At 44.0% G+C, this 18,776-nt stretch overlaps 2 protein-coding genes across 2 annotated transcripts in view; both read left to right on the plus strand.

The window, feature by feature from the left end:
- Nucleotides 1-1,366, plus strand: part of AMPD1 (adenosine monophosphate deaminase 1) — a 22,493-nt gene extending 21,127 nt beyond the window's left edge. Inside the window, exon 15 of the mRNA XM_083812899.1 lies at nucleotides 1,226-1,366. Coding sequence (XP_083669025.1) covers nucleotides 1,226-1,235 — 10 coding nt within the window. The 3' untranslated portion in view covers nucleotides 1,236-1,366. The remainder of the gene's footprint in view (nucleotides 1-1,225) is intronic.
- Nucleotides 1-18,720, plus strand: part of DENND2C (DENN domain containing 2C) — a 20,865-nt gene extending 2,145 nt beyond the window's left edge. The window contains exons 2-19 of the mRNA XM_083812898.1: nucleotides 1,226-2,190; nucleotides 2,721-2,869; nucleotides 3,423-3,535; nucleotides 3,904-4,071; nucleotides 6,761-6,854; nucleotides 7,604-7,648; nucleotides 8,965-9,152; nucleotides 11,761-11,870; nucleotides 12,370-12,439; nucleotides 12,789-12,866; nucleotides 13,559-13,699; nucleotides 14,076-14,224; nucleotides 14,621-14,798; nucleotides 15,112-15,153; nucleotides 16,135-16,240; nucleotides 17,070-17,309; nucleotides 17,842-17,928; nucleotides 18,521-18,720. Of these exons, the coding sequence (XP_083669024.1) occupies nucleotides 1,226-2,190; nucleotides 2,721-2,869; nucleotides 3,423-3,535; nucleotides 3,904-4,071; nucleotides 6,761-6,854; nucleotides 7,604-7,648; nucleotides 8,965-9,152; nucleotides 11,761-11,870; nucleotides 12,370-12,439; nucleotides 12,789-12,866; nucleotides 13,559-13,699; nucleotides 14,076-14,224; nucleotides 14,621-14,798; nucleotides 15,112-15,153; nucleotides 16,135-16,240; nucleotides 17,070-17,309; nucleotides 17,842-17,928; nucleotides 18,521-18,552 (2,955 nt within the window). The 3' untranslated portion in view covers nucleotides 18,553-18,720. The remainder of the gene's footprint in view (nucleotides 1-1,225; nucleotides 2,191-2,720; nucleotides 2,870-3,422; nucleotides 3,536-3,903; nucleotides 4,072-6,760; nucleotides 6,855-7,603; nucleotides 7,649-8,964; nucleotides 9,153-11,760; nucleotides 11,871-12,369; nucleotides 12,440-12,788; nucleotides 12,867-13,558; nucleotides 13,700-14,075; nucleotides 14,225-14,620; nucleotides 14,799-15,111; nucleotides 15,154-16,134; nucleotides 16,241-17,069; nucleotides 17,310-17,841; nucleotides 17,929-18,520) is intronic.
- Nucleotides 18,721-18,776: the final 56 nt, after the last annotated feature.

Consider the following 18,776-nt stretch of genomic DNA (forward strand, 5'->3'; position numbering starts at 1 on the left):
TTTTTCAGGGAGACTTCTTAGTGTTGGGGGAATGTTATTGAGTAGAGGAAGAAAGCAGGGCCAGGCTTGCTGCATGGCTTTCCTTCCCCTAGACCTGGCCAGGCCCCCTGAGCTTTGCTGAGTGCTTTTACCTAGTACAAACGGAGAATACTAAATAGACCTAGAGGGCTGGAACTTGTGCAGTTGGGTAACTGCTTGGAGAAATGGGTGAACAAAACATAATAGAGCCTATGAGCTGCTGTCTTCTGTCCAAGATGAATTTTTAATCATGCTGATGTATCTGAAAATGTTGTGTATGCCTTGTGAACTGCAGGTAGAGCTGTACAGCTCTGGGGATAGGGACTCTACATATGACATGTCTGTACTGAGGTCAGCACAACTGTCCTAATCCTCCTGTATGAAGCAGTAGCCACCCTGCCACTGCTGACTCTGAAGAAGTAAATGTGGTTCCCTGTCATTGGCATGGAGCTGCAGCAGGGGAGGGTCAGGCTGGGTGTTAGGAAAAGGTTCTTCACCAAGAGGGTGGTCGGGCGCTGGAACAGGCCCCCAGGGCAGTGGTCACGGCACGGAGCCTGCCAGAGTTCAAGAAGCATTTGGACAGTGCTCTCAGACACATGGTCTGATTTTTGGGTGGTCCTGTGTGGAGCCAGGAGTTGGACTTGATGCTTCTTGTGGGTGCCTTCCAACTCAGGATATTCTGTGATTCAGTGCTCTGTCGAGCTGGCATGGTGTCTTGCATCTTGCTGTGTTGAGTGCACTGTTGGAGACATGCTGCTGCGGTGGTTGGCTGTGTGCTGCCTGAGGTACTTTGAGCGGTGAAGAGCATGAGGAGAAGCAGCACTCCTGTCTGGCCTGCATTGGTCCCTGCAAGCTGAAGAGGGGCTAGCTGGGAGTTCTGCTGCAGACAGGACATGATGCTGTGTTCCTGCGTCACCAAATAATTTCCTTGAGTTTGGACCCTGGGGATCCCCAGCTGTGTTTTGTTCCTGTTGCAGTGTTCTGTTTGATTTTTAATCCACTGAGACCTCTAGTTCCTTTTGTTAGCCCTCCCAGATGCGTGCTACAGAAACAGGCTTTGTGGGGTGTGTGCTATGAAAGTCAGTCTTGAACGTGCGTTTTGGGGGAGGGATGCTTTTCAGCAATTGGCCAGAGTGCAGCTGAGAGCTTCTGCTGATGTGTGTGGTTGGAGTGTAGCTGATGGTGGTTTTCTTCTTTTTGTCCTCAGGTTGTTCTAACAGGCAGTCCCTGCAGGTCTGATACCCAGGGGTTCTTGGAGACCGCTGGGTGCTTTGGAGTCTCATGCCAGCTTGATACATGCAGGGCACAGGTGAACCTGAGCAAGGCTGGAGATGGGGTGCTCGTAAGCACGTCGGCACTTACCATGCACCCAACAGGGACTGCTGACGGTAGCTTCTCCCGCTCTGCTGTGCAGACCCTCTCCCGGAGCCACTGCCGCAACATCAAACAGAAGATCTCCCAGTGGGAAGGGAGGACACGAGGGTGCTCCAGCAAGGAGAAAGAACACCTGAAGGACTTTGGAGTAAAATACGATCCAGGCTGTGATGTTCTATCCAAAGTGAAGCCAGAACATACAGAGAAGGGCAGAAAGGCTGGGTCTAAAGACCCAAAGAACTTGGGCTTGGACTTCAGGGAAAATGCAGGGAGCTGCCTGCAGACTGATGACCATGGTGACCTCAAGCCCTGTGCATGCAGCCTAGCTTCCCAAGCCAAGGAGAATGGAGAGTGGCAAGCAGGCTTCCTGGACCCGGGGAAGGCACTGCCCCCAGGCAACTTCTATGCCTCGCGAGGGCTGTGGAGGAGAGCAGATGCCTTTCTGCCTGGCAAAGCCCCACCAGTTCCCTTGGACCTGGAGAGGAAGCAAGGGAGCTGTGGCTCCACAGAAAGAGAACTTAGAGCTGAAGAAGTGGACTCATTCTGTAGAGCAGAGAGGAGCATGAAAGACATTTATTCAGCGGCTGTGGGGCAAGAAGAGGAGCTAGCTGCTGTCCCGCCACCTAAGCCCTGTAGGACTTTCCGCTATCTTGCAGAAAAGAGTGCGAGTGGCTGCAGCAATGCTAGTGCTACCAAGGAAGCTTCGCTGCAAAAGAAGCATGGAGGAGACTCAGTGTCATCTTCCAACAATCTTGAGAAGAGAACAGCCAGCAGCAGTATCAGAGGAAGAACCCAGAGGTACATTCATTCATCTCTCCTGTATGAAACACGTTTCCTTAGATCAGTTTCCAGATAGGTGTGTTGGTTTTACTCAGGTGGGCAGCCGAGTTCTACCACGGCCGCTCTCTCACTCCCCCTCCTCAAAGAGGAAGGGGGAGAAAATACGACACAAAGAGCTCAAGGTTTGAGATAAGGATGATTTAATTAAAGGGAAAAGGGAGAGGGGAAAAAAAAAAGCAAAGGCCATGCGGAAGCACAGAGAGAGCATAAAAAAGCAGTTACTCTCTACTTCCCATCAATGAGCGATGTTTGGCCATGCCCTGGGAAGCAGGACCTCAATACGTGTAATGGTTGTTTGTGAGGACAGATGCTTCCACTGTGAGAGCCCCCCCCACTCCTTCCCCTTTCCCACCTTTTGTTGCTGAGTCAGGAGTGGAGCATCCATGTGCTTGCTGTCCCCAAGGAGGATCAGTCTGTGTAGACTGGAGACTACAACTCACGGGTACATGCATTTGTCTTTAGAAGATGTTATGCTTGTTTTCCTCTAGAAAATCCTTTGAGTTTGAGGACATCCAGGGCTTCCGCAACTGGATGGCGGCCACCAGCTCCCACAAACTTCGAGAAGAGACAAATGACACTGCAGGATCCAGGCTCATCTACGCACAGTCAGAAGACAATATCTACGAGGACATTATCTGTATGTGCCTGTGCTTCTGGGGAATTCACTCACCTTATTTGGGGGTAGCTATGCAGCTGAGGAGGGAGGAATGAAGAGGAGAATGCATTGAGGACCTGTCTAGCTCTGTGACTTTTATAATCTTCCCCATCTGGGTTCCTTGTTGATGTTAATAGCTATCTGCCTGTGAATAACTATGCAGAATAACTGTCTGCATCTGGTTTCAGATGTCATGAAAAGTTGCTAGAAATGGCCTGTTTTAAACAGATTTCTTTTCCCTGCTTGAGTGCTGCATAGAGATCCATGTGAACACTGGCAAAATTAGCTTCTTTGCAACAGAGCTACTTTCTCTGCAGTGTTGGAAGTGTTCCATTTTGTTGAGTCTATGTACAGCTTGCCAGGTTGATGGTAATGGGTTAGAAGGATCTTTGTGTGTTAGAAACCTAATCCATCTCAAAACAGGTCTCTCTTCAAACCCTGTTCAAACTTGGCAGACAACTGCACAGACTTGTCCTAATCATTTCCCTTGCAAGAAATCAGACCTTTGTCTTCTTCCATAAATCCTCTGTCCCAGGTCCTACAAAAGAGAACCCCTATGAAGATACCAGAGTGTTGCCTTTACCCCTGTGGAAGATCCCATCTGTCTGGAAGTTACCACCCTCCCGAAGCACTAGTAGGGCTCCCAAGGTAGGGTGAGGGGATTGAACTGTCACGTTTAGAGAACCATCCTCACAAGGGCCCCATTTTGTGCTCCTCCCCTGCTCTAATTCCCCTGTGATATGTCATTGTTTTTCATATATGTTTATTGTTGTTTTTAATGTAAATGGTAATGAACAGGCATGACAGTGACAATTGATAAAGCTGTTAAGGAGCAAAAGAATAGGAACAAGAGGGTGTCAATGAGATATTTGAGTGTACAGGATGGGGGTGGGAGGGAGAGCTTGGTAGAGCAGGACATTGCAGGAAATTTATAATTTGTAATCTCTTCTTTGACTCTGAACTTGGACCAAAGCTTAATCCCATGCTTAACCATCTCTTCTGATATTATTTTCTAGCTTCCTCCAAAACCTTCCTTCCTCAGTCGCAAGACTCTTGAGCTGCAGCCCTCCCTAACAAATTTGCAAGGAAAAATGGTGAAGGACACAACATTGCCTGTTACATTTACTGAGTGGAAGCTGTTCCGAGCAGCAGAGGCTGCTAACAGGAGAAAGAACTTGCCCTGGGTAAGATTTAAACGTGAAGCATTACTTCTTGCATTGCATTTGAAACTCTTGCTGCTTTGTCTAGCACCTCTACATGCTTTGTAAGCGGTTATGGAGCTGTGTCAGTCAGATGAATGTTGGTTAGTACTGCTGTATGTGTGGACAAATGACCCTTTTGAACCATTTCCCATCCAAGTAGTAGGGCAGATACTGGGAGATCAAAACACAGAGGTTCTAGCTAGGCCAGTGGTAGTTTTGTTGGCCAATAATCTGCAAACGGGATAATGGGTCAACTGGAGATCAGTGCTGTATGTGAATGTCAGCTGTTCCTAGTGCTTTGTCATTTAAGCCTTGTTCCCAGTGCTTCCATGAAGTGTGATGATGCTGGTTTTGTGCTGAATGCAGTGCAGGAATGCAGGGAAACTCTGAGCTAAAGGGCCAGCTCTGTACAATTCTGTTTGAGTGTACTTTGCTCCCCGTGAATTTGCAGACTGACCCCCAGTGTTCTCCCTGCAGGAACTGAGTTATTAGGCAGCTGACAATGTGGTGCTGCTGTAGGGAGATGGCTGGGCACTTGGTTATTTGTCATATTGGCTTGTAGTTCTTGACTTCCCACTGGGAACATACTTCTGTAGCTGTTTCATATTCTAAAGGTGAAGAGCAGCTTATTAGGGATAAGCCCATTTCACAAAGCCTTCCAACAGTTCTCCCCTCTGCTGATTCTAGTTCCCTTCTGCCTGTGTGCCAAAGATGGATACGCTTCTGAGGCCAGAGTGAGAAAGGCCTGTAATCCATTTTTGCACTAGAGGATTAGGATTGGTTGTAATTTGTAATTCTCATTTGATATGCTGGTAATCTTTCTGGATTCTGGTATTAGTTACCAGCTTGTAGAACGTGCTATAGAAGGACAGCTGCAGCTACCACTGTATAATGTATGTGTGGCACTTGGTGCACAGGACTCAAATTCCAGTTGTGGTAGTGGCAACAACTTACTTTTGTCATGGGAAAATCATTTAACTTCTGCAGATCATTATTTCTTGAGCATATACACCCAATTTTCACAATTTGCACGAGAGTGTGAGGTAGGGTTGGACAGCTGCAAAATACTTGTCAAATGTTAAGTGTTTTAGAATAACAAGGAACTTTTGCATGTGTTTTGTAAGCAAACTGTAGGCTTGGAAAGTCAGGAAGGAGTTGGCATTGGCAGATTATAAAAATGCTGTGATGAACAGTATCTTTCTTTTGGAGGGGGAAAATATAACATTCGCTAAAGCAAACCTACTTCAAAAATCTGGTAACAATTTACATGCAGGAAGCATACTTTGCTGTCAGGAAATTGAGCCAAGATTGCTCAAGAGATCGAGAAAAGGATTGGAGTCTAAAAAGAACTTTCTTATTGCTTAAGAAATGCATAGGTGCCTTAAACACACCCAGTATCTTTCACTGATGACTCAACTGTACAAAAATCAGAACAGAAATTGAAAACCTTTCCCCCTCTACCACCCAGTGTAATTTAGAGAAGGCAGATTTTGGAGGAGAAGCACTGCCTCCTGCTGTGTGCTGTTTTCTTCCTTTCAGCCTCATGTCTGTCTAGTGCAGAACACTGGGCAAAATAGATATGAAAGGAAGAGCCTAAGTATAGCTTGCTGAACTGGGGATAAAGGCTAGAGCTGAAAAACAGGTTCCTTGCTGAATATCTTCCTTTTTTTATGCACTATTTGTGGTGACAAATGACTGTACCACACCCTGCTATGTTCAGTGGGAGCATTTAATTAATTCTTCAGTTGAGACAAGAATGAACTTGACTTGCTGTCTACATTTTAAGTGCTGTCACTTCCTTGTGAAGGATTTAGTCTTTGACATGCAGAATGGATGAGCCAAATGCAGCACTGCATAACTAGCAGGTGAGCATAGGAGTCCAGAGGAGCCCATGTTACAGAAAACATTATGATTTTGGTTTTAAGGCCTTTGTGACTAGTGAAGTGAGGGTTAGTAGCACTGACCTGGAGTGACAAATGCTGACACTTCCTCAGTTTCTGTAGCTTAGTCTCTTTTGGAGTGTGTTGTTTCCCAAAATTTTTCTTCCAGTGGACTAGGTCTGTGGCATAGGCCCATTGTTCAGTCCTGCTGTCTTTGTTCACCTGTGCAAAATGAAAGTAAATAATCCATTCATTTTAGTAACCTACCCTAACATTCAACTACAGCAGCAAATAAACAAAACAAACAAACATTTAAAAAAGCTACACTGGGAGAGCTTTGCTTTTCCCTGGGCTTTCTCTGGTCTTAGAAAGAACTGGGGTGCTTGAGAGCATGTGAAGTTCAGAGTCCTTCATGGTGGAGGGTTTTTAAGATACATTTGCAAGTACCTCTGCAAAAGAAAACTGAGGTCTGATGCCAGTTTGCCACTTCTGATGTCTGTTTAGTAAGCAAAATATGACAAGTTCCAGACTGTATGTACAGTTCCGTGTCAACTTTGAGTTGTGCTAATAGCAATCTCTCTTGCAGCACAAACTGTACTCGTTCATTATCCAGTAAGTTGTGCTGAAAGTACTCTAGCAAATGATCTCTGAGCCAGGGTTCCTGGCAGGACTTCAGCAACTTTTCTTAAGTATTGTGGTGCTACATGGTAGCTGTTGGTCTTCAGTCCTGTTGGCACCTGGACCCTTTTCTGGACCCCGATATTAACCTCTGCTTCTGCTTTGGATTTCAGTTGGTACTAAAAATACAGGAGATCTTTGATTCTAAGCGTGGAAAGAAGAGGGTGAAGTTGCTCAGTCCTGCTGGGAGAGTGACTCCAACAAAAGGTATGGGAGGTCTCCAGCACCATTCTCTTTGCTACAAAGTTGTTGAGTGGCACAATTCCTGTAGGTCCTGGGGTACTCTTAGCCGGCCAGGCATCACCACCTCCTGCAGCTCGTGCTGGGCTGACTCAACAGTGCTGAACCCTGTGTCTTGCAACTGAAATTCTTGGACTTTCAGCACCATTAGGACTGGGAACACTTTACTAACATAAGTTTAACACTTAAGAGTGGAAGATTTTCCTGTAGTTTGAGCCTGAAGAGCTGGAGTAGTGGTTAAAAGTACTACTTCAAAGAAACAGGAAAAAAAAAAAGTCCCTGCAAAACTGCTTGGCCCAAGAACTCTCTCTGATTGCTCCACTCTTCTCTTTTGTGCCTCTAAAATGGTATTATTGTTGTCTTCTGAATTACTAGCAGTGGTATGATTTTTATTTATCATATGTTCTGTTCAGCAACGCTGGTAACTTTTGTAGCAGCATCAGATCACCACTTGGTTTCTGTTCTTTGCCTGTGTTTGGCTGATCTACGTATGGCTTACTGAAAACAGTGACTTCAAGCAACTCTACTTCCTGAAATTTACTGTTTTAGCACATTTGCAAGTAGCGTTTTTTTTTTGCTGATGCCTTGAGCAGGGTAGATGAGCAGACCTGAGTGATGTTGATCTGATGAGTCTAAAGTTTTCTCTCTTTCCCAGGTTAGGGTGTTGCCCATCTTCCTTCTCCATGGCTAATAAGCGAAAACTATTTGTGTTTCAGGTGAAACCAGTGGGAATGAAAGTGATACGGAAAATCAGCCAAAAAGTGAGTGAATCACAGGGGCTGGTCCTGTCCCCATAGCTTTACACACTTGGCTAAGCTTCTAATGGGATAGGCACACCGACTTATTGTGGCTTCTGCCAAGACAGAGAAAGGGCACATCTGAGAGGTAGCGTGGCCAAGGCTGGGAGCTGTTGCAGTGACAAATCAACTTCTATTTCTGCCACTTCTCCTGAGCCTTTCAGGTTTAATGCCATTAATCTTCTAATGGCTAGCAGTAGATTTATTTTTTGGGGGTTGGTAGAATCACAATTATTAAAATATCTCTTGCAGTAAATTGTCTACAGATCACCTTTATCCATAACACTTGAGTTTATTTTCCCACTATTTCCTTCCCTTGGCTCTATTTTATATTTAAAATGTTGTGAAATGCGCTTTTCTGTGGGAAGAAATCACTTGGTTGTTTGTCTGGTTCCTTAGTCCCAAGTTTGATCATAGGCCTAAACTGCAGACTTGAAATAACTACTTGGTCTTAACTGGTTTGTGAAGGACCAAAGACGTTCTAGTTTCTATTGCCTGTAAGGTTTGAATGTGGAATGGTAATGGTTTGCCAGCAGCCATGATAAGCGACTTTGTCACATCTAGTGAAAAGGGCCAGTTTAATTGTTTTGGGTGTTTCATTTACTTAGCAGAAAGCATTCAAAAGGCCTTAATGTGGAGCTGATAATGAAGTTCCACCTTTTTATATTAAGGAGAGTAATAGAGAGTGAAAACTGTCTGCAGAAATACAGTGTCTGTCACTATCTGATACAAGAATTAAGTGTTCATAATGTGTCAGGGTGCCTGGGCCACAGGAATTTCTTATGTCAGAGTATTACCTGTGCATGTGAGTCTGTCAAGACATCCCAGCCTGGAAGTTTCCTGGCCTGGAAACTTGTTCTGTCTCTCTTAAATGACCGTGCTGCTTTATGGGCTAGCTGCCTGAAGCTTGGCAACTGCTGAATTGATGGTGCTGAGCTTTTCACAGCCTTTCCTTGTTGTTACTACAGTGTGATGTTCTGAGATGTGTAGACAAAAAAAAAAAAAACAACAAAACAGGACAGCCGGAGAATGTCAGTTATCAGGCAAAAGAGATTTGCAGAGTTGCTGCAATGCCATTGCTCCTGTAGCTGGAACAGCTGTGCACTTGACAAGTTGACACAGGAGTCCAAGGCCCATAGCGTGTAGCAGTTCTGTGACATTAGGCAAATGCACCCATTTCTTTTCCTTTTTCTAAAGGTGATGGTGATTCCTATTCTGTGAAAAGTAGGTGTGTGGCAGTAATGGTCACAGGTTTGTTTTGAATTTGTTTCCTTCTTTAGATCGACACAGGGGCCTGCTACTGGTGCAATCAGCCTCCAAGAGGAACCCACACTACCAGACCCTGGAGAGAGATTTGATAGAGTTTCAGGAGCAGCAGCTGTTTGAGCTGTTTGTAGTGGTGTCACTGCACAAGAAGGCATCTGAGATAAAATACACACCACAAATCATACAGCAGTTTCCCAACAAGGTAAGAGCTGTGTGGAAACCTCCTCATGAAACACACTCAGCAGCTGTTTATTTCTTCTCCCAGTGTGTGTCCATTCCTAAACTATATACCAGTGAAGCTGGCCCACTGGTTAGGGTACAGGTTTGGGATATGAAGCACCTTGCTTTGTTACAAATGTATTGTTTATTGTTGGACAATCATTTGAGTATCTTTCTTGATTCTCTATCGATGGGGAATCAAATGATATTTTGGAGCTCAGGAAGATCGTTCAGAGGGGATTTGGTGCTTACGGAAACACATTGGTCTTTATTCTGGTATGGATACCACTATTGTGGCAGATTGCTTTGTTTCCTTGTCTGTGGGACCCTGATCTCTTTAACAAACTTTGACGACTAATACAGATGCAACTGTTTCTTGAATGTCTAAGTATGTAAAGATCAGATTTTAGGCACTATGCTATGATTAGCTACAGTACAGTGGGTAGGACTGTCTGGAGTTGGGGCATATGGTAAATCTATTTGAAGAGCTCAGAGTTGAGAGAATATAAAACCCAAGAGAGCTGCAAGACTGTTGAGAGGTCTTCCTAAACTGAAAATAATTGCCTCTGAGACAGTTAATAAAAATAAATCTGTTCTGGTTTGCCAGTGTGCTTTTACCTGCATGCTTAATTCCCATTGGGTGTTACAGGTTTGTCTTTTGTTGGAACTAGGAAGGTTCATACTGTTTTTGTCTGGAAATACCGTAAAGCCATACTATATTGTGCTACACTGCCAAGGCAGCCTGCAGGAAAGAAAAGGGAGTGCTGTGCTTTGTTCCCGAAGTTGGCATGACTTCATCCAGGTAGTTTGTGATTTATAAACAACGAGTAAAGCAGTTTGACTGACGATGTGCAGGGCTGGAAGCCCAGGGTTTTTATGCTTGCTTACTTTGTTCTGGAAACAAACAAACAAACAAACAAAAACATTACAAAGCCATGTATAGTAACCTCCAAAACTGGAGGTGAATTATGGAAATTAAACTATTGTGAACTAGAACTTTTGAAACAAACTTTCCTTCTGTCTGTTCAGCCCAAATGGGAGACAAAATCAGCATGTGTGATTCTGAATTATGAATCAGTGTACACATTGGTGTGAAGCAAAGAGGATGATATGTTGATGTTTTCTTCTGTGGTTCCAGATGGAACTGAATGTTCAGCTGTCAGAATCTAGGCTTGTATCTGCTGGCCTTCCACTGAAAACAGATCAGAACTAGTAATTCTAGCTGTGCTATCAGGGGTAGTCCAGTGATTATTAAGAAATCTGAATGTTATCCAAACCTCGTTCATGTTATGTTGTCCAACAGCTTAAGTGTTTTGTATGCAAATAAATTGAGTGTCAGATGTGAAAATGTTTTAAATTCACAAAATTAATAAGGGGCCATGGCCAGAGAGTGCACAGTCTTAATTGATGGGTAAAACTGAATGCCCATAAACATCTGCCAAAAGTGTGAACTCTAGGTTGTTAGAAGGAAGAAAGGAATGCAACCAGATTTGGCTTTTCCCTGGTGCAACCTCTCAGACTATTCAACACTTCTGGGAAGGGCAGTACATTGTTCTTTCCCCTTTGTCCTAGCAGACAATCAGACCCAACTGTACTATGTGGCTGTTTAATGGCTTTTAAATATTCACTGAAAGTAATAATAAAAATTAGGGTTTATGTATCTGCTGCTCAAATTTTGGTAGGCGACTTCATCGGGACAGTTTATTGTGTTGGGATTCTGCAGGACGTGTTGCCCCATAATTATGCAGCAGTGATTATGGAGGTATTTTGATTTACAGATATGTCTCTTTTCTAAAAATAGTATTACTTCCAAGTAACCTGCTTGTCACCCGCTTCTTTGGGCTGCATGCTCAAGGACAGCAAAGCATTTATACAGCTATTACTCTGAAAATGCTGTACTGCTTTCCTAACCACTTGTTCACACTGTCTCAGCTTGGGACACTGGAATAAGCTGGATGTGCTGACTGAAAGAAAGTACCGTCTCCAAAATCAGCTTTATGCAATAAACTTTCCCATTCTCAAGGATGTTTCATGCTTAATTTTGATCACTTATATTTGAAAACCTTCCTTTTGTCCCTTCTGGGCAGTTTTAAGCATGGGGAGTTGTCCTGTATTTTGGGAGGGATTTGACCTGAGCCCACACATGTTAACTTGAACATGAGATTCATGTACTCTGTTTTCAGAATTTAATTATGAATGCTCTGCATGTCAGAATCTGAACACATTTCTGCACCTGTTAGTGTCTTGTCTTCAGATCTAAGAGCAGATCTGAGGCGAGCTGCCTAACAACACAATAGTCTTTTGGGGGTTCAGATCTAGCTTCATTCTTCTGTAACCTTGGTCGTGGCTCTAAATCTTACTCAGTTCTTCCCAAATCCAGCTGGATAATTTTTAAAAAGTCCAATTAGCAGTTAAGTTGCAAGAGGGAACTAGGTATCTGTTATAGTCAGGATGTGTTCTCCTATACTTGTGGATTAGCTATCTGATGGTTTGGCATTTGGAAGTGTCAGGAAGATACTGTCCCCCATTGTTTTAAATGCTGCAGCTGTGTACCGCACTTCAGTTACTTTAAATGTATGTTACCCCTCCAGCCTGAACATCCCTTCAGACAGTCAAAGGATACTGAAGAGAGGCTAAAGGTCATTCCCAAATTCTGCTTTCCAGATCCTAAAGACTGGTTTCCTGCATCACAACTTACAAGGTAAAGACTTGTTGCATACTGATGTCTGAAGTGGACAATGCTGAAAGCTCAGATATTTGCAAGTTCCCAGGACAAGAGGAACTGCAGACGAAGCCAGCTAAAATGGGAAAGGCCGAATCCCTAAGCCCAGTGAAGGGGAAGAGTGAGATACAGAGGTGGACTCAGAAGTGCTGTGTCTGCCTGAGCATCATCTTTTATTATAAGAAGGAAGTTTGTAATATCTGTTTAAGGCCCTGTCCTGGGGTTAGCAGGTGCTTCTGTTGCTCCTTGGCAGAATGGAGAAGAAGCTGGGAAGGGAGAGAGCTGTAGCTTGATGAGTCCACGGTCTGCAGGTGCCTTTACAGCTGTAGAGAGCCTGATATAGCTTGGTTACCCACAGCAGGGGGGTCTTTGGCATGACTAGAAGGAGGGATGGTTTGTGTGGTGCACATATGACTTTGTCAGTCTTTTGGCTGAACTGCGTAGTCAATTTAACCCTGACTGTTCTTTGGTTCCACAGTGAAACGTTTTCTTTTGTGTTGACGGGTGAGGATGGCAGCCGCTGGTTCGGGTACTGCAAGAAGCTCCTGGTAAGCATTTGTGTATCGGATGTAGTGTAAAGAATGCGCTGATAAATGCACAGTCAAGTGCAGAATGTGAATTGGCAGTAATTTCCCGTGTGGGTTATGTGGCTTCTGTGCTGCTGAGGTTGCTAGTCATTTAATTGCATAAGGGATGGAGCATGATGATGCCCAGTAATACAGTGAAGTGGGTTCTGGTTGTGAAAGCCCCTGGAACTGGTAATTGCTCAGGAATCCCCTGAGTCAGAATTGTAGAGGGAATTATAGCAGAAAGAATACTGTGAATCAAATAAATTGTAGGTGTTAGGTTTTTTATTGTATCCATGTTCTCAACATAACCGTTCCTATTGCCTTTCAGCCAGAAGGGAAGGGGAAGCGCCTTCCTGAGGTATACTGCATTGTCAGCCGCCTAGGCTGCTTCAACCTCTTCTCCAAGGTGAGATGGGGAGGTCCTGTTACTTCATGTCAGACATGAGTCTCTGACAACCTGCAAGCACCAAGAAGTAACTGGATGCTTCTGTCCAGTCTAGAATTGTTTAGCAACTGTAGTAAATCCCAGCAGTGTGGTGCTTGCTTGCCACTTTTGTACTTTGACAGGGCAAATAAAATCATACTGGGGCTGGGACTTGTCAGCTGATACACTGACGACTACTCCTTCAGCAAATTATTGTCATGAAGTGGTTTCTAATACCTGATATTACTGATGATGCCCCCTTCATCCTCTTCTTCCATGACTTGGAAATGGAAAATCAGTTTGGGGCTGGTGGGGAAAGCTCAGCTTGTTTTTCGTAGCACAAAAAGGAGAGTAGATAAAGGAGGTGTAAACACTAGGGAAAGCTCTTGCAAGTAAAGAGCTGCTATTGCAGAAGAGTACAGGGGCAAGTTGATGATGAAAACTGATTTCTAATAATTGGAGCACTTGAGATTGAGATTGGAGGTATCTATTACTATTTGATTGTTCAGACATTTGAGAGGAGCTTACACGAGAATCATACGCAAGGGGGAAAGAGGGCTGTTAGTGTGCTGGACCCTTCAGGTTTAGCTATGGAGTGGCATACTCCAACATAGGCCTGTATCTCCTCTGGTTCACCAGCAGGCATTGAAACAGTTCGATTTATTTTCTTGCAGATTTTAGATGAAGTGGAGAAGAGGCGGGAGATGTCCCCAGCTCTAGTACACCCATTTATGCGTAGTGTAATGGAGGCACCTTTCCCTGCTCCTGGGCGCACTATTACTGTGAAGAGCTTCCTGCCAGGAGCAGGAAATGAGGTAACTGAATTCAGGACTGGCTTTCCTGTGTTGTCTGGTGTCTTGGGGCCATAGTGGCATTTTGCAAATTGCACTGTAGAGTGACGCTGTCTGTAAATCTTCGGTGTGAAGATAATTTTCTGAAGTCTGACTGGAGCTTGTCAGAGAAACTAGCTTCCTGTTGAACCACACTGCAATAGAAGTGATTCACTGCTTTTTTTAAAGGAAGAACTGGTTGAGAGTCCTTTGTAATACTCTGACCTGGCTGTTGAGGTGACATGGGTTCAACCTGTGAGAATCCATCACTTCTACTTTCTGGTCAGATCCCCCCTCATGCATTCTAACTCTGTGCTGTGGCTGTCACATCCAGCACTCTGCATCTCTGCTGTTCTCCCAGGTTATGGAACTCTGCCGTCCATCAGATTCTCGACTTGAACATGTTGATTTCGAATGCCTGTTTAAATGCCTAAGTGTCTCTCACATGATACGGGTCTTTGCCTCTCTCCTGCTGGAAAGGAGGGTGATCTTTGTTGCAGACAATTTAAGGTAAAATAATGAGTCTGAGTAACTAGTTCTTCCTGAGGGGTACTGCTTTTTCTTCTGTTTGGGTCTGTTTCATGGGCAAGCTTGTCTAACTTACTGTAAATAATTTCATTTTAAAGCTTTTTTGTAGACTCTCCACAAAATGTTTGCTTAAAATTTGGAGAATGCTGTTTTCCCACGAGGAAATAAGGGAATGTGTCCTTTACCTCTTAAGTCTGGGTTGATGCTATTCCTAGCTCCCCATGACTGATTTCAAAAGTGGATGCATGGGGTTTCTGCTGATGCATAAACAATATATCTGAATTACACTTTTTCTGAGCATTTCTAACCTATGTCTGTAGCTGAGCACTGAAAGGCACATTGACAATCCACTCTGTGCTTCTCTTTTTTTTTTTTCAGCACCCTGTCTAAATGTGGCCATGCTGCAGTTGCAATACTTTATCCCTTCACTTGGCAACACACGTACATACCAGTCCTACCAACGTCTATGATTGACATTGTGTGCTCTCCGACCCCATTCTTAATTGGCATTCTCTCCTGCTCGTTACCACAGCTCCAGGACTTGCCTGTAGAAGAGGTGAGAACTAGTTGAAACACAGTGGAGGGACAATTTCGGTGGTATTAGGCTGACCTCTCTGGAGGAATCTCTGTGGATTCTGTCTTAATGTATGAGTCTTAAACCTTTCTGAGACAGTTTGTGACTGGTAAGATACGTGTCAGGGTGTTCCATTGCTATTGAAGATAAAAATTGACTGTTCTTATAGACAAGCTGAAGTTATGCAAAACTCGTGGTTTGTATGTGGCATCCCCTACCACTGGGGACAAAAAAAAATAAATTTGGCAGCATATGTAGTTAAAAGAGTTAATGTGTTTTGTACATCTTTTCCCAGGTTCTGATTGTTGATCTTTGCGCTGACAGGTTTTTGCAAGAGGTGAGTGACATAACAGCACTAATCACTAATGGTTATATGCCAAGAAAAGGCACCAACGAAAGGAGATGTTAGCAAGAAATCAACAAAAGCTGGTTTTCATATGTAGACTCCAGTGGTTGAAGAAGTATCTTGCATTCCTTTCTGATCACTAGAGAAGGAAACAAACTTACAACATCTTTGTTGTAAGATTGAGGTTGCATGAGATACAGAGAGAGCGCTGAAGCCAAAGGTGCTGCTTACCTGAGCTGAATTTAGAAACAGATGCTTAGTTGGTTCATTAAGTGAAGAGGACCACCAGGATTCTTTTCTGCTTTCTGTCTGTCTTTCTGTGGACTTGTTCTCTACAGGGCTTTCTCCTCTCTCCTCTAGTTGGGGTATTTGTTTTCTTTGTTTTCCAGGAGTGATAGTCTGAGACAAATTATTACAGTTCACTTGCGATTCTCTGCTGGCCCCAAACTTTACCTAATGTGCTGGAGGTGCCTTCTACATCACCAGACAAGTCACTATAAACTTACTGGAGTATTACTAGTTCAGGAGGATATTTGCATCTCCTTTCCCTTGCCTTACTGTTCTGTTTTGCGTTGCAGCCTGCAAATGGAGAAAGGTATTAAAGGATCGTTTTCTCACTAGAACGTTGAGACTTCTCATATTTTTCAACAGACTTTTGTTGTTCTATCACTGTTTGTTTTATTGCTGGTCTAATAAGCCTGACTCTGTGTAGAGGATATGGTATACATTGTTCTGTATTGGTCATTTATGTATCGATTCTAATCGTACATAGTCAGAAGGCACCGAGCAAATGTTTTTCATGTCTCTGACAACAAGACAAATGCATTGTCTCCACTGAGTTGTATCATATCACAGGGTAACTTCCCTCTAATTGTTTTAGGCACGTTATGAGTATTTCTTATCAGTTCATGAAGAGAGGTTTCTGTTGAATAGATATAACAGAAAAGCTTTCATGGCCACTTTTCTGTTTAGGTATCAGATGAAGATGAGATCCTGCCTCATAAACTGCAGGCTGCACTTGTACAAATCTTGGAGGAACGAAACGAAATCTTGTCACATGAGCAGAGCTGCATACAAGGTAGTTTTATGGAAAAATGTTTTCACCTCTTCAGTTCTCTTCAGCTTCCACGTTGTTGCCATAAAAGTGTGCAAATGGAAATAAGCATTAGGAATCCCATTTTGTAAAGCTATTTTCCTGTGACCTTTCTGAGAACATCTTTATTTTGTATTTGTTAGAAAGAAGTCTGCTGTCCTAATTGTTCCTCTTTTTACAATCACTATATGTAGAGTTCTGGTTTTGCTTAGGCCAAGTGCATCAGTTCCTGTGCAAAGTAATTTTCTGTAATTTTCCTGAAGTGGCAGAGAGCATGTTTTTCTTAAACTTGGAGCAGGTTTCTGTACTTCAGAGGATAATGCGACATTATTTTCAAAGTTGATCTTTCTTACACATAATGCTTCAAATAAATGAATGTGAGAATTTAAAAAAGCATTTAATTGCTTTGGAGAATGGCACTGGCAAATTGTGATTCCATGATCTTCAGGAGAAACTGAGTTTTCCAATGGATTTGTGTTTTGTGATTTGTTTCAGTCTGTAAAATAATTAGACTGTTACGAGTTTACTGCTTATTAGATACTAGATACTTAACAGGGGAAAAGAAACTATGAATGCTTTCACTCTACTGATAAAGCTTCAAAATGGAACCTGTGCCAGCAGACAGTTGACATGGGAGAGAATCTTAATATTTGAGCCAAGGGCCGCTTTGATATTGAACACTCGTATGAAATTTCATAGTCTGAGACAGCCAGCCTAAAAAGCAACTGGTGCCCTTCTTTTAAAGAGGAATGTCCGAAGTGGTGAATGCAGAGTGAAATTTCTTCTCTGTTGTCCTCTTCTGTCCTCCTCACAGGTGACATGCCTCTTAACTCCTTGGTCTCTGAAGCTTTTGTGCAGTTCTTTGTGGAGATTGTTGGTCACTACTCCCTACACATGAACGTCACAGAAAAAGGGGAGCGGGTGTTTCAGCGGGAACTGTTCCGTAAATCCCATATGTCACGCAATGTGCGTCATTTCCTGCATTTCTTCATGGAAACACAGATGTTTGCAGGGTTCATACAGGATCGAGAACTAAGTAAGAATGTGGTCAAAGGTGAGGTTTGATTTTAATTTCTTGTTTTACAAACTCACTTTCAAAGTGTAACGTCACATAACAGGACGAGGCCCTGGGCAACCTGGTCTGTTGGGTGGCATTCACCCCTGCCTGTGGCAGGGGGGTTGGAATGCGATGATCTTTAAGGTCCCTTCCAACCCAAGCCATTCTGTGATTCTATAACTTTTACTCTTAAAAAAGCGTTTTGTCCTGGCAGGTTATCCTATTGGCATATGTAATAAAAGCCAATTTAGTGGCTAATATTGGTGGTAGAGGGACAGTTGGACCAGATAATCTTGGAGGTCTTTTCCAGCCTTAATGATTATGGTTCTAATAGCTCCATGCCTTTCTAATTACTCAGAGTTCATCTTATTAAGCAAAGAATTTTTGCCTGCCTCTTTCGTGGTCTTGATCCTGTAACTTACATTACATGCATGATTTCCTTTTTGTAATGTTGTCATTGATGATACGAGATGCCACATGCTGAGAGATGGGATACCTTGTCTAGCTGCATGCTATTTTTCCTCTTCAGGCCTTTTTGAGGTCCGTGCCTTAGAGTATTTGGAGAGTGTTACGGAGACTGAACCAACTGGAATGAACAAAATCCTTCGCAGCCTTGGTAAAGACATAGCTTTGTTTTTTGTTGTTGTTATTTTAAATAAATGTAGCTATTGAAGAAATCACAGAACGTTAGGGATTGGAAAAGACCTTGAAAGATCATCTAGTCCAGTCCCCCTGCCGGAGCAGGAACACCTAGATCAGGTCACGCAGGAACGCGTCCAGGCGGGTTTTGAAAGTCTCCAGAATGGGAGACTCCACGGCCCCCGTGGGCAGCCTGTTCCATGTTCTATCACCCTCAATAACTCTACACCAGAAAGCTGGACGCGTTGTTTACCTTCTGTACTTGTGTTCCTCCTGTTTTCATTTGTCCCTGAAAGGGCCACAAAACACTGTTGTAAGATTTTTATTTTTAAGCTTTGGCAGCTCTAGATAAGGTTTGTGGACATCCTCCGACCTCCGGGATGTCTGAACGTGCTTCCTGGCTTTGGTCTTCGCTCAGAGCATCCTGAGGGGGCAGGCGCGTTCCTGCCAGCAAAGGTGGCCAAGCGTGAATTTCTGCCTTAAGAAGCTCCTTAGCCGGATGACCCCTGAAGTGCCTCCAAATCCTAATGTTGGTTTTTTTTTTTTTTTTCTCTTTTTCCCCTCTGCAGGAAGTAAAATGAAGTTTCTCCAGAAGAAATGAACTCGAGCTGCTGCGGGACAGCAGAGCGGTGGCAGCCGCGGGGCCCGGGAGGGGGCGGTGGACGTCCTCTGCCCCGCGGCGCGGAGCCGGACTCCCTCGGGTTCGCCTCCGGAGGGGCCGAGGCTGCTGGGGCCGGCGGCCCCGCGCTAATACCAGGCCGTGCCGCAACCTGCCGTCTCCGTTCCTCTCTGGGGCGTCGTGCGGGGGCGGGGCGGGCCCGGCGC

Source organism: Anser anser (assembly GCF_964211835.1).
Source record: "Anser anser genome assembly, chromosome: 27".
Lineage (NCBI taxonomy): Eukaryota > Metazoa > Chordata > Aves > Anseriformes > Anatidae > Anser > Anser anser.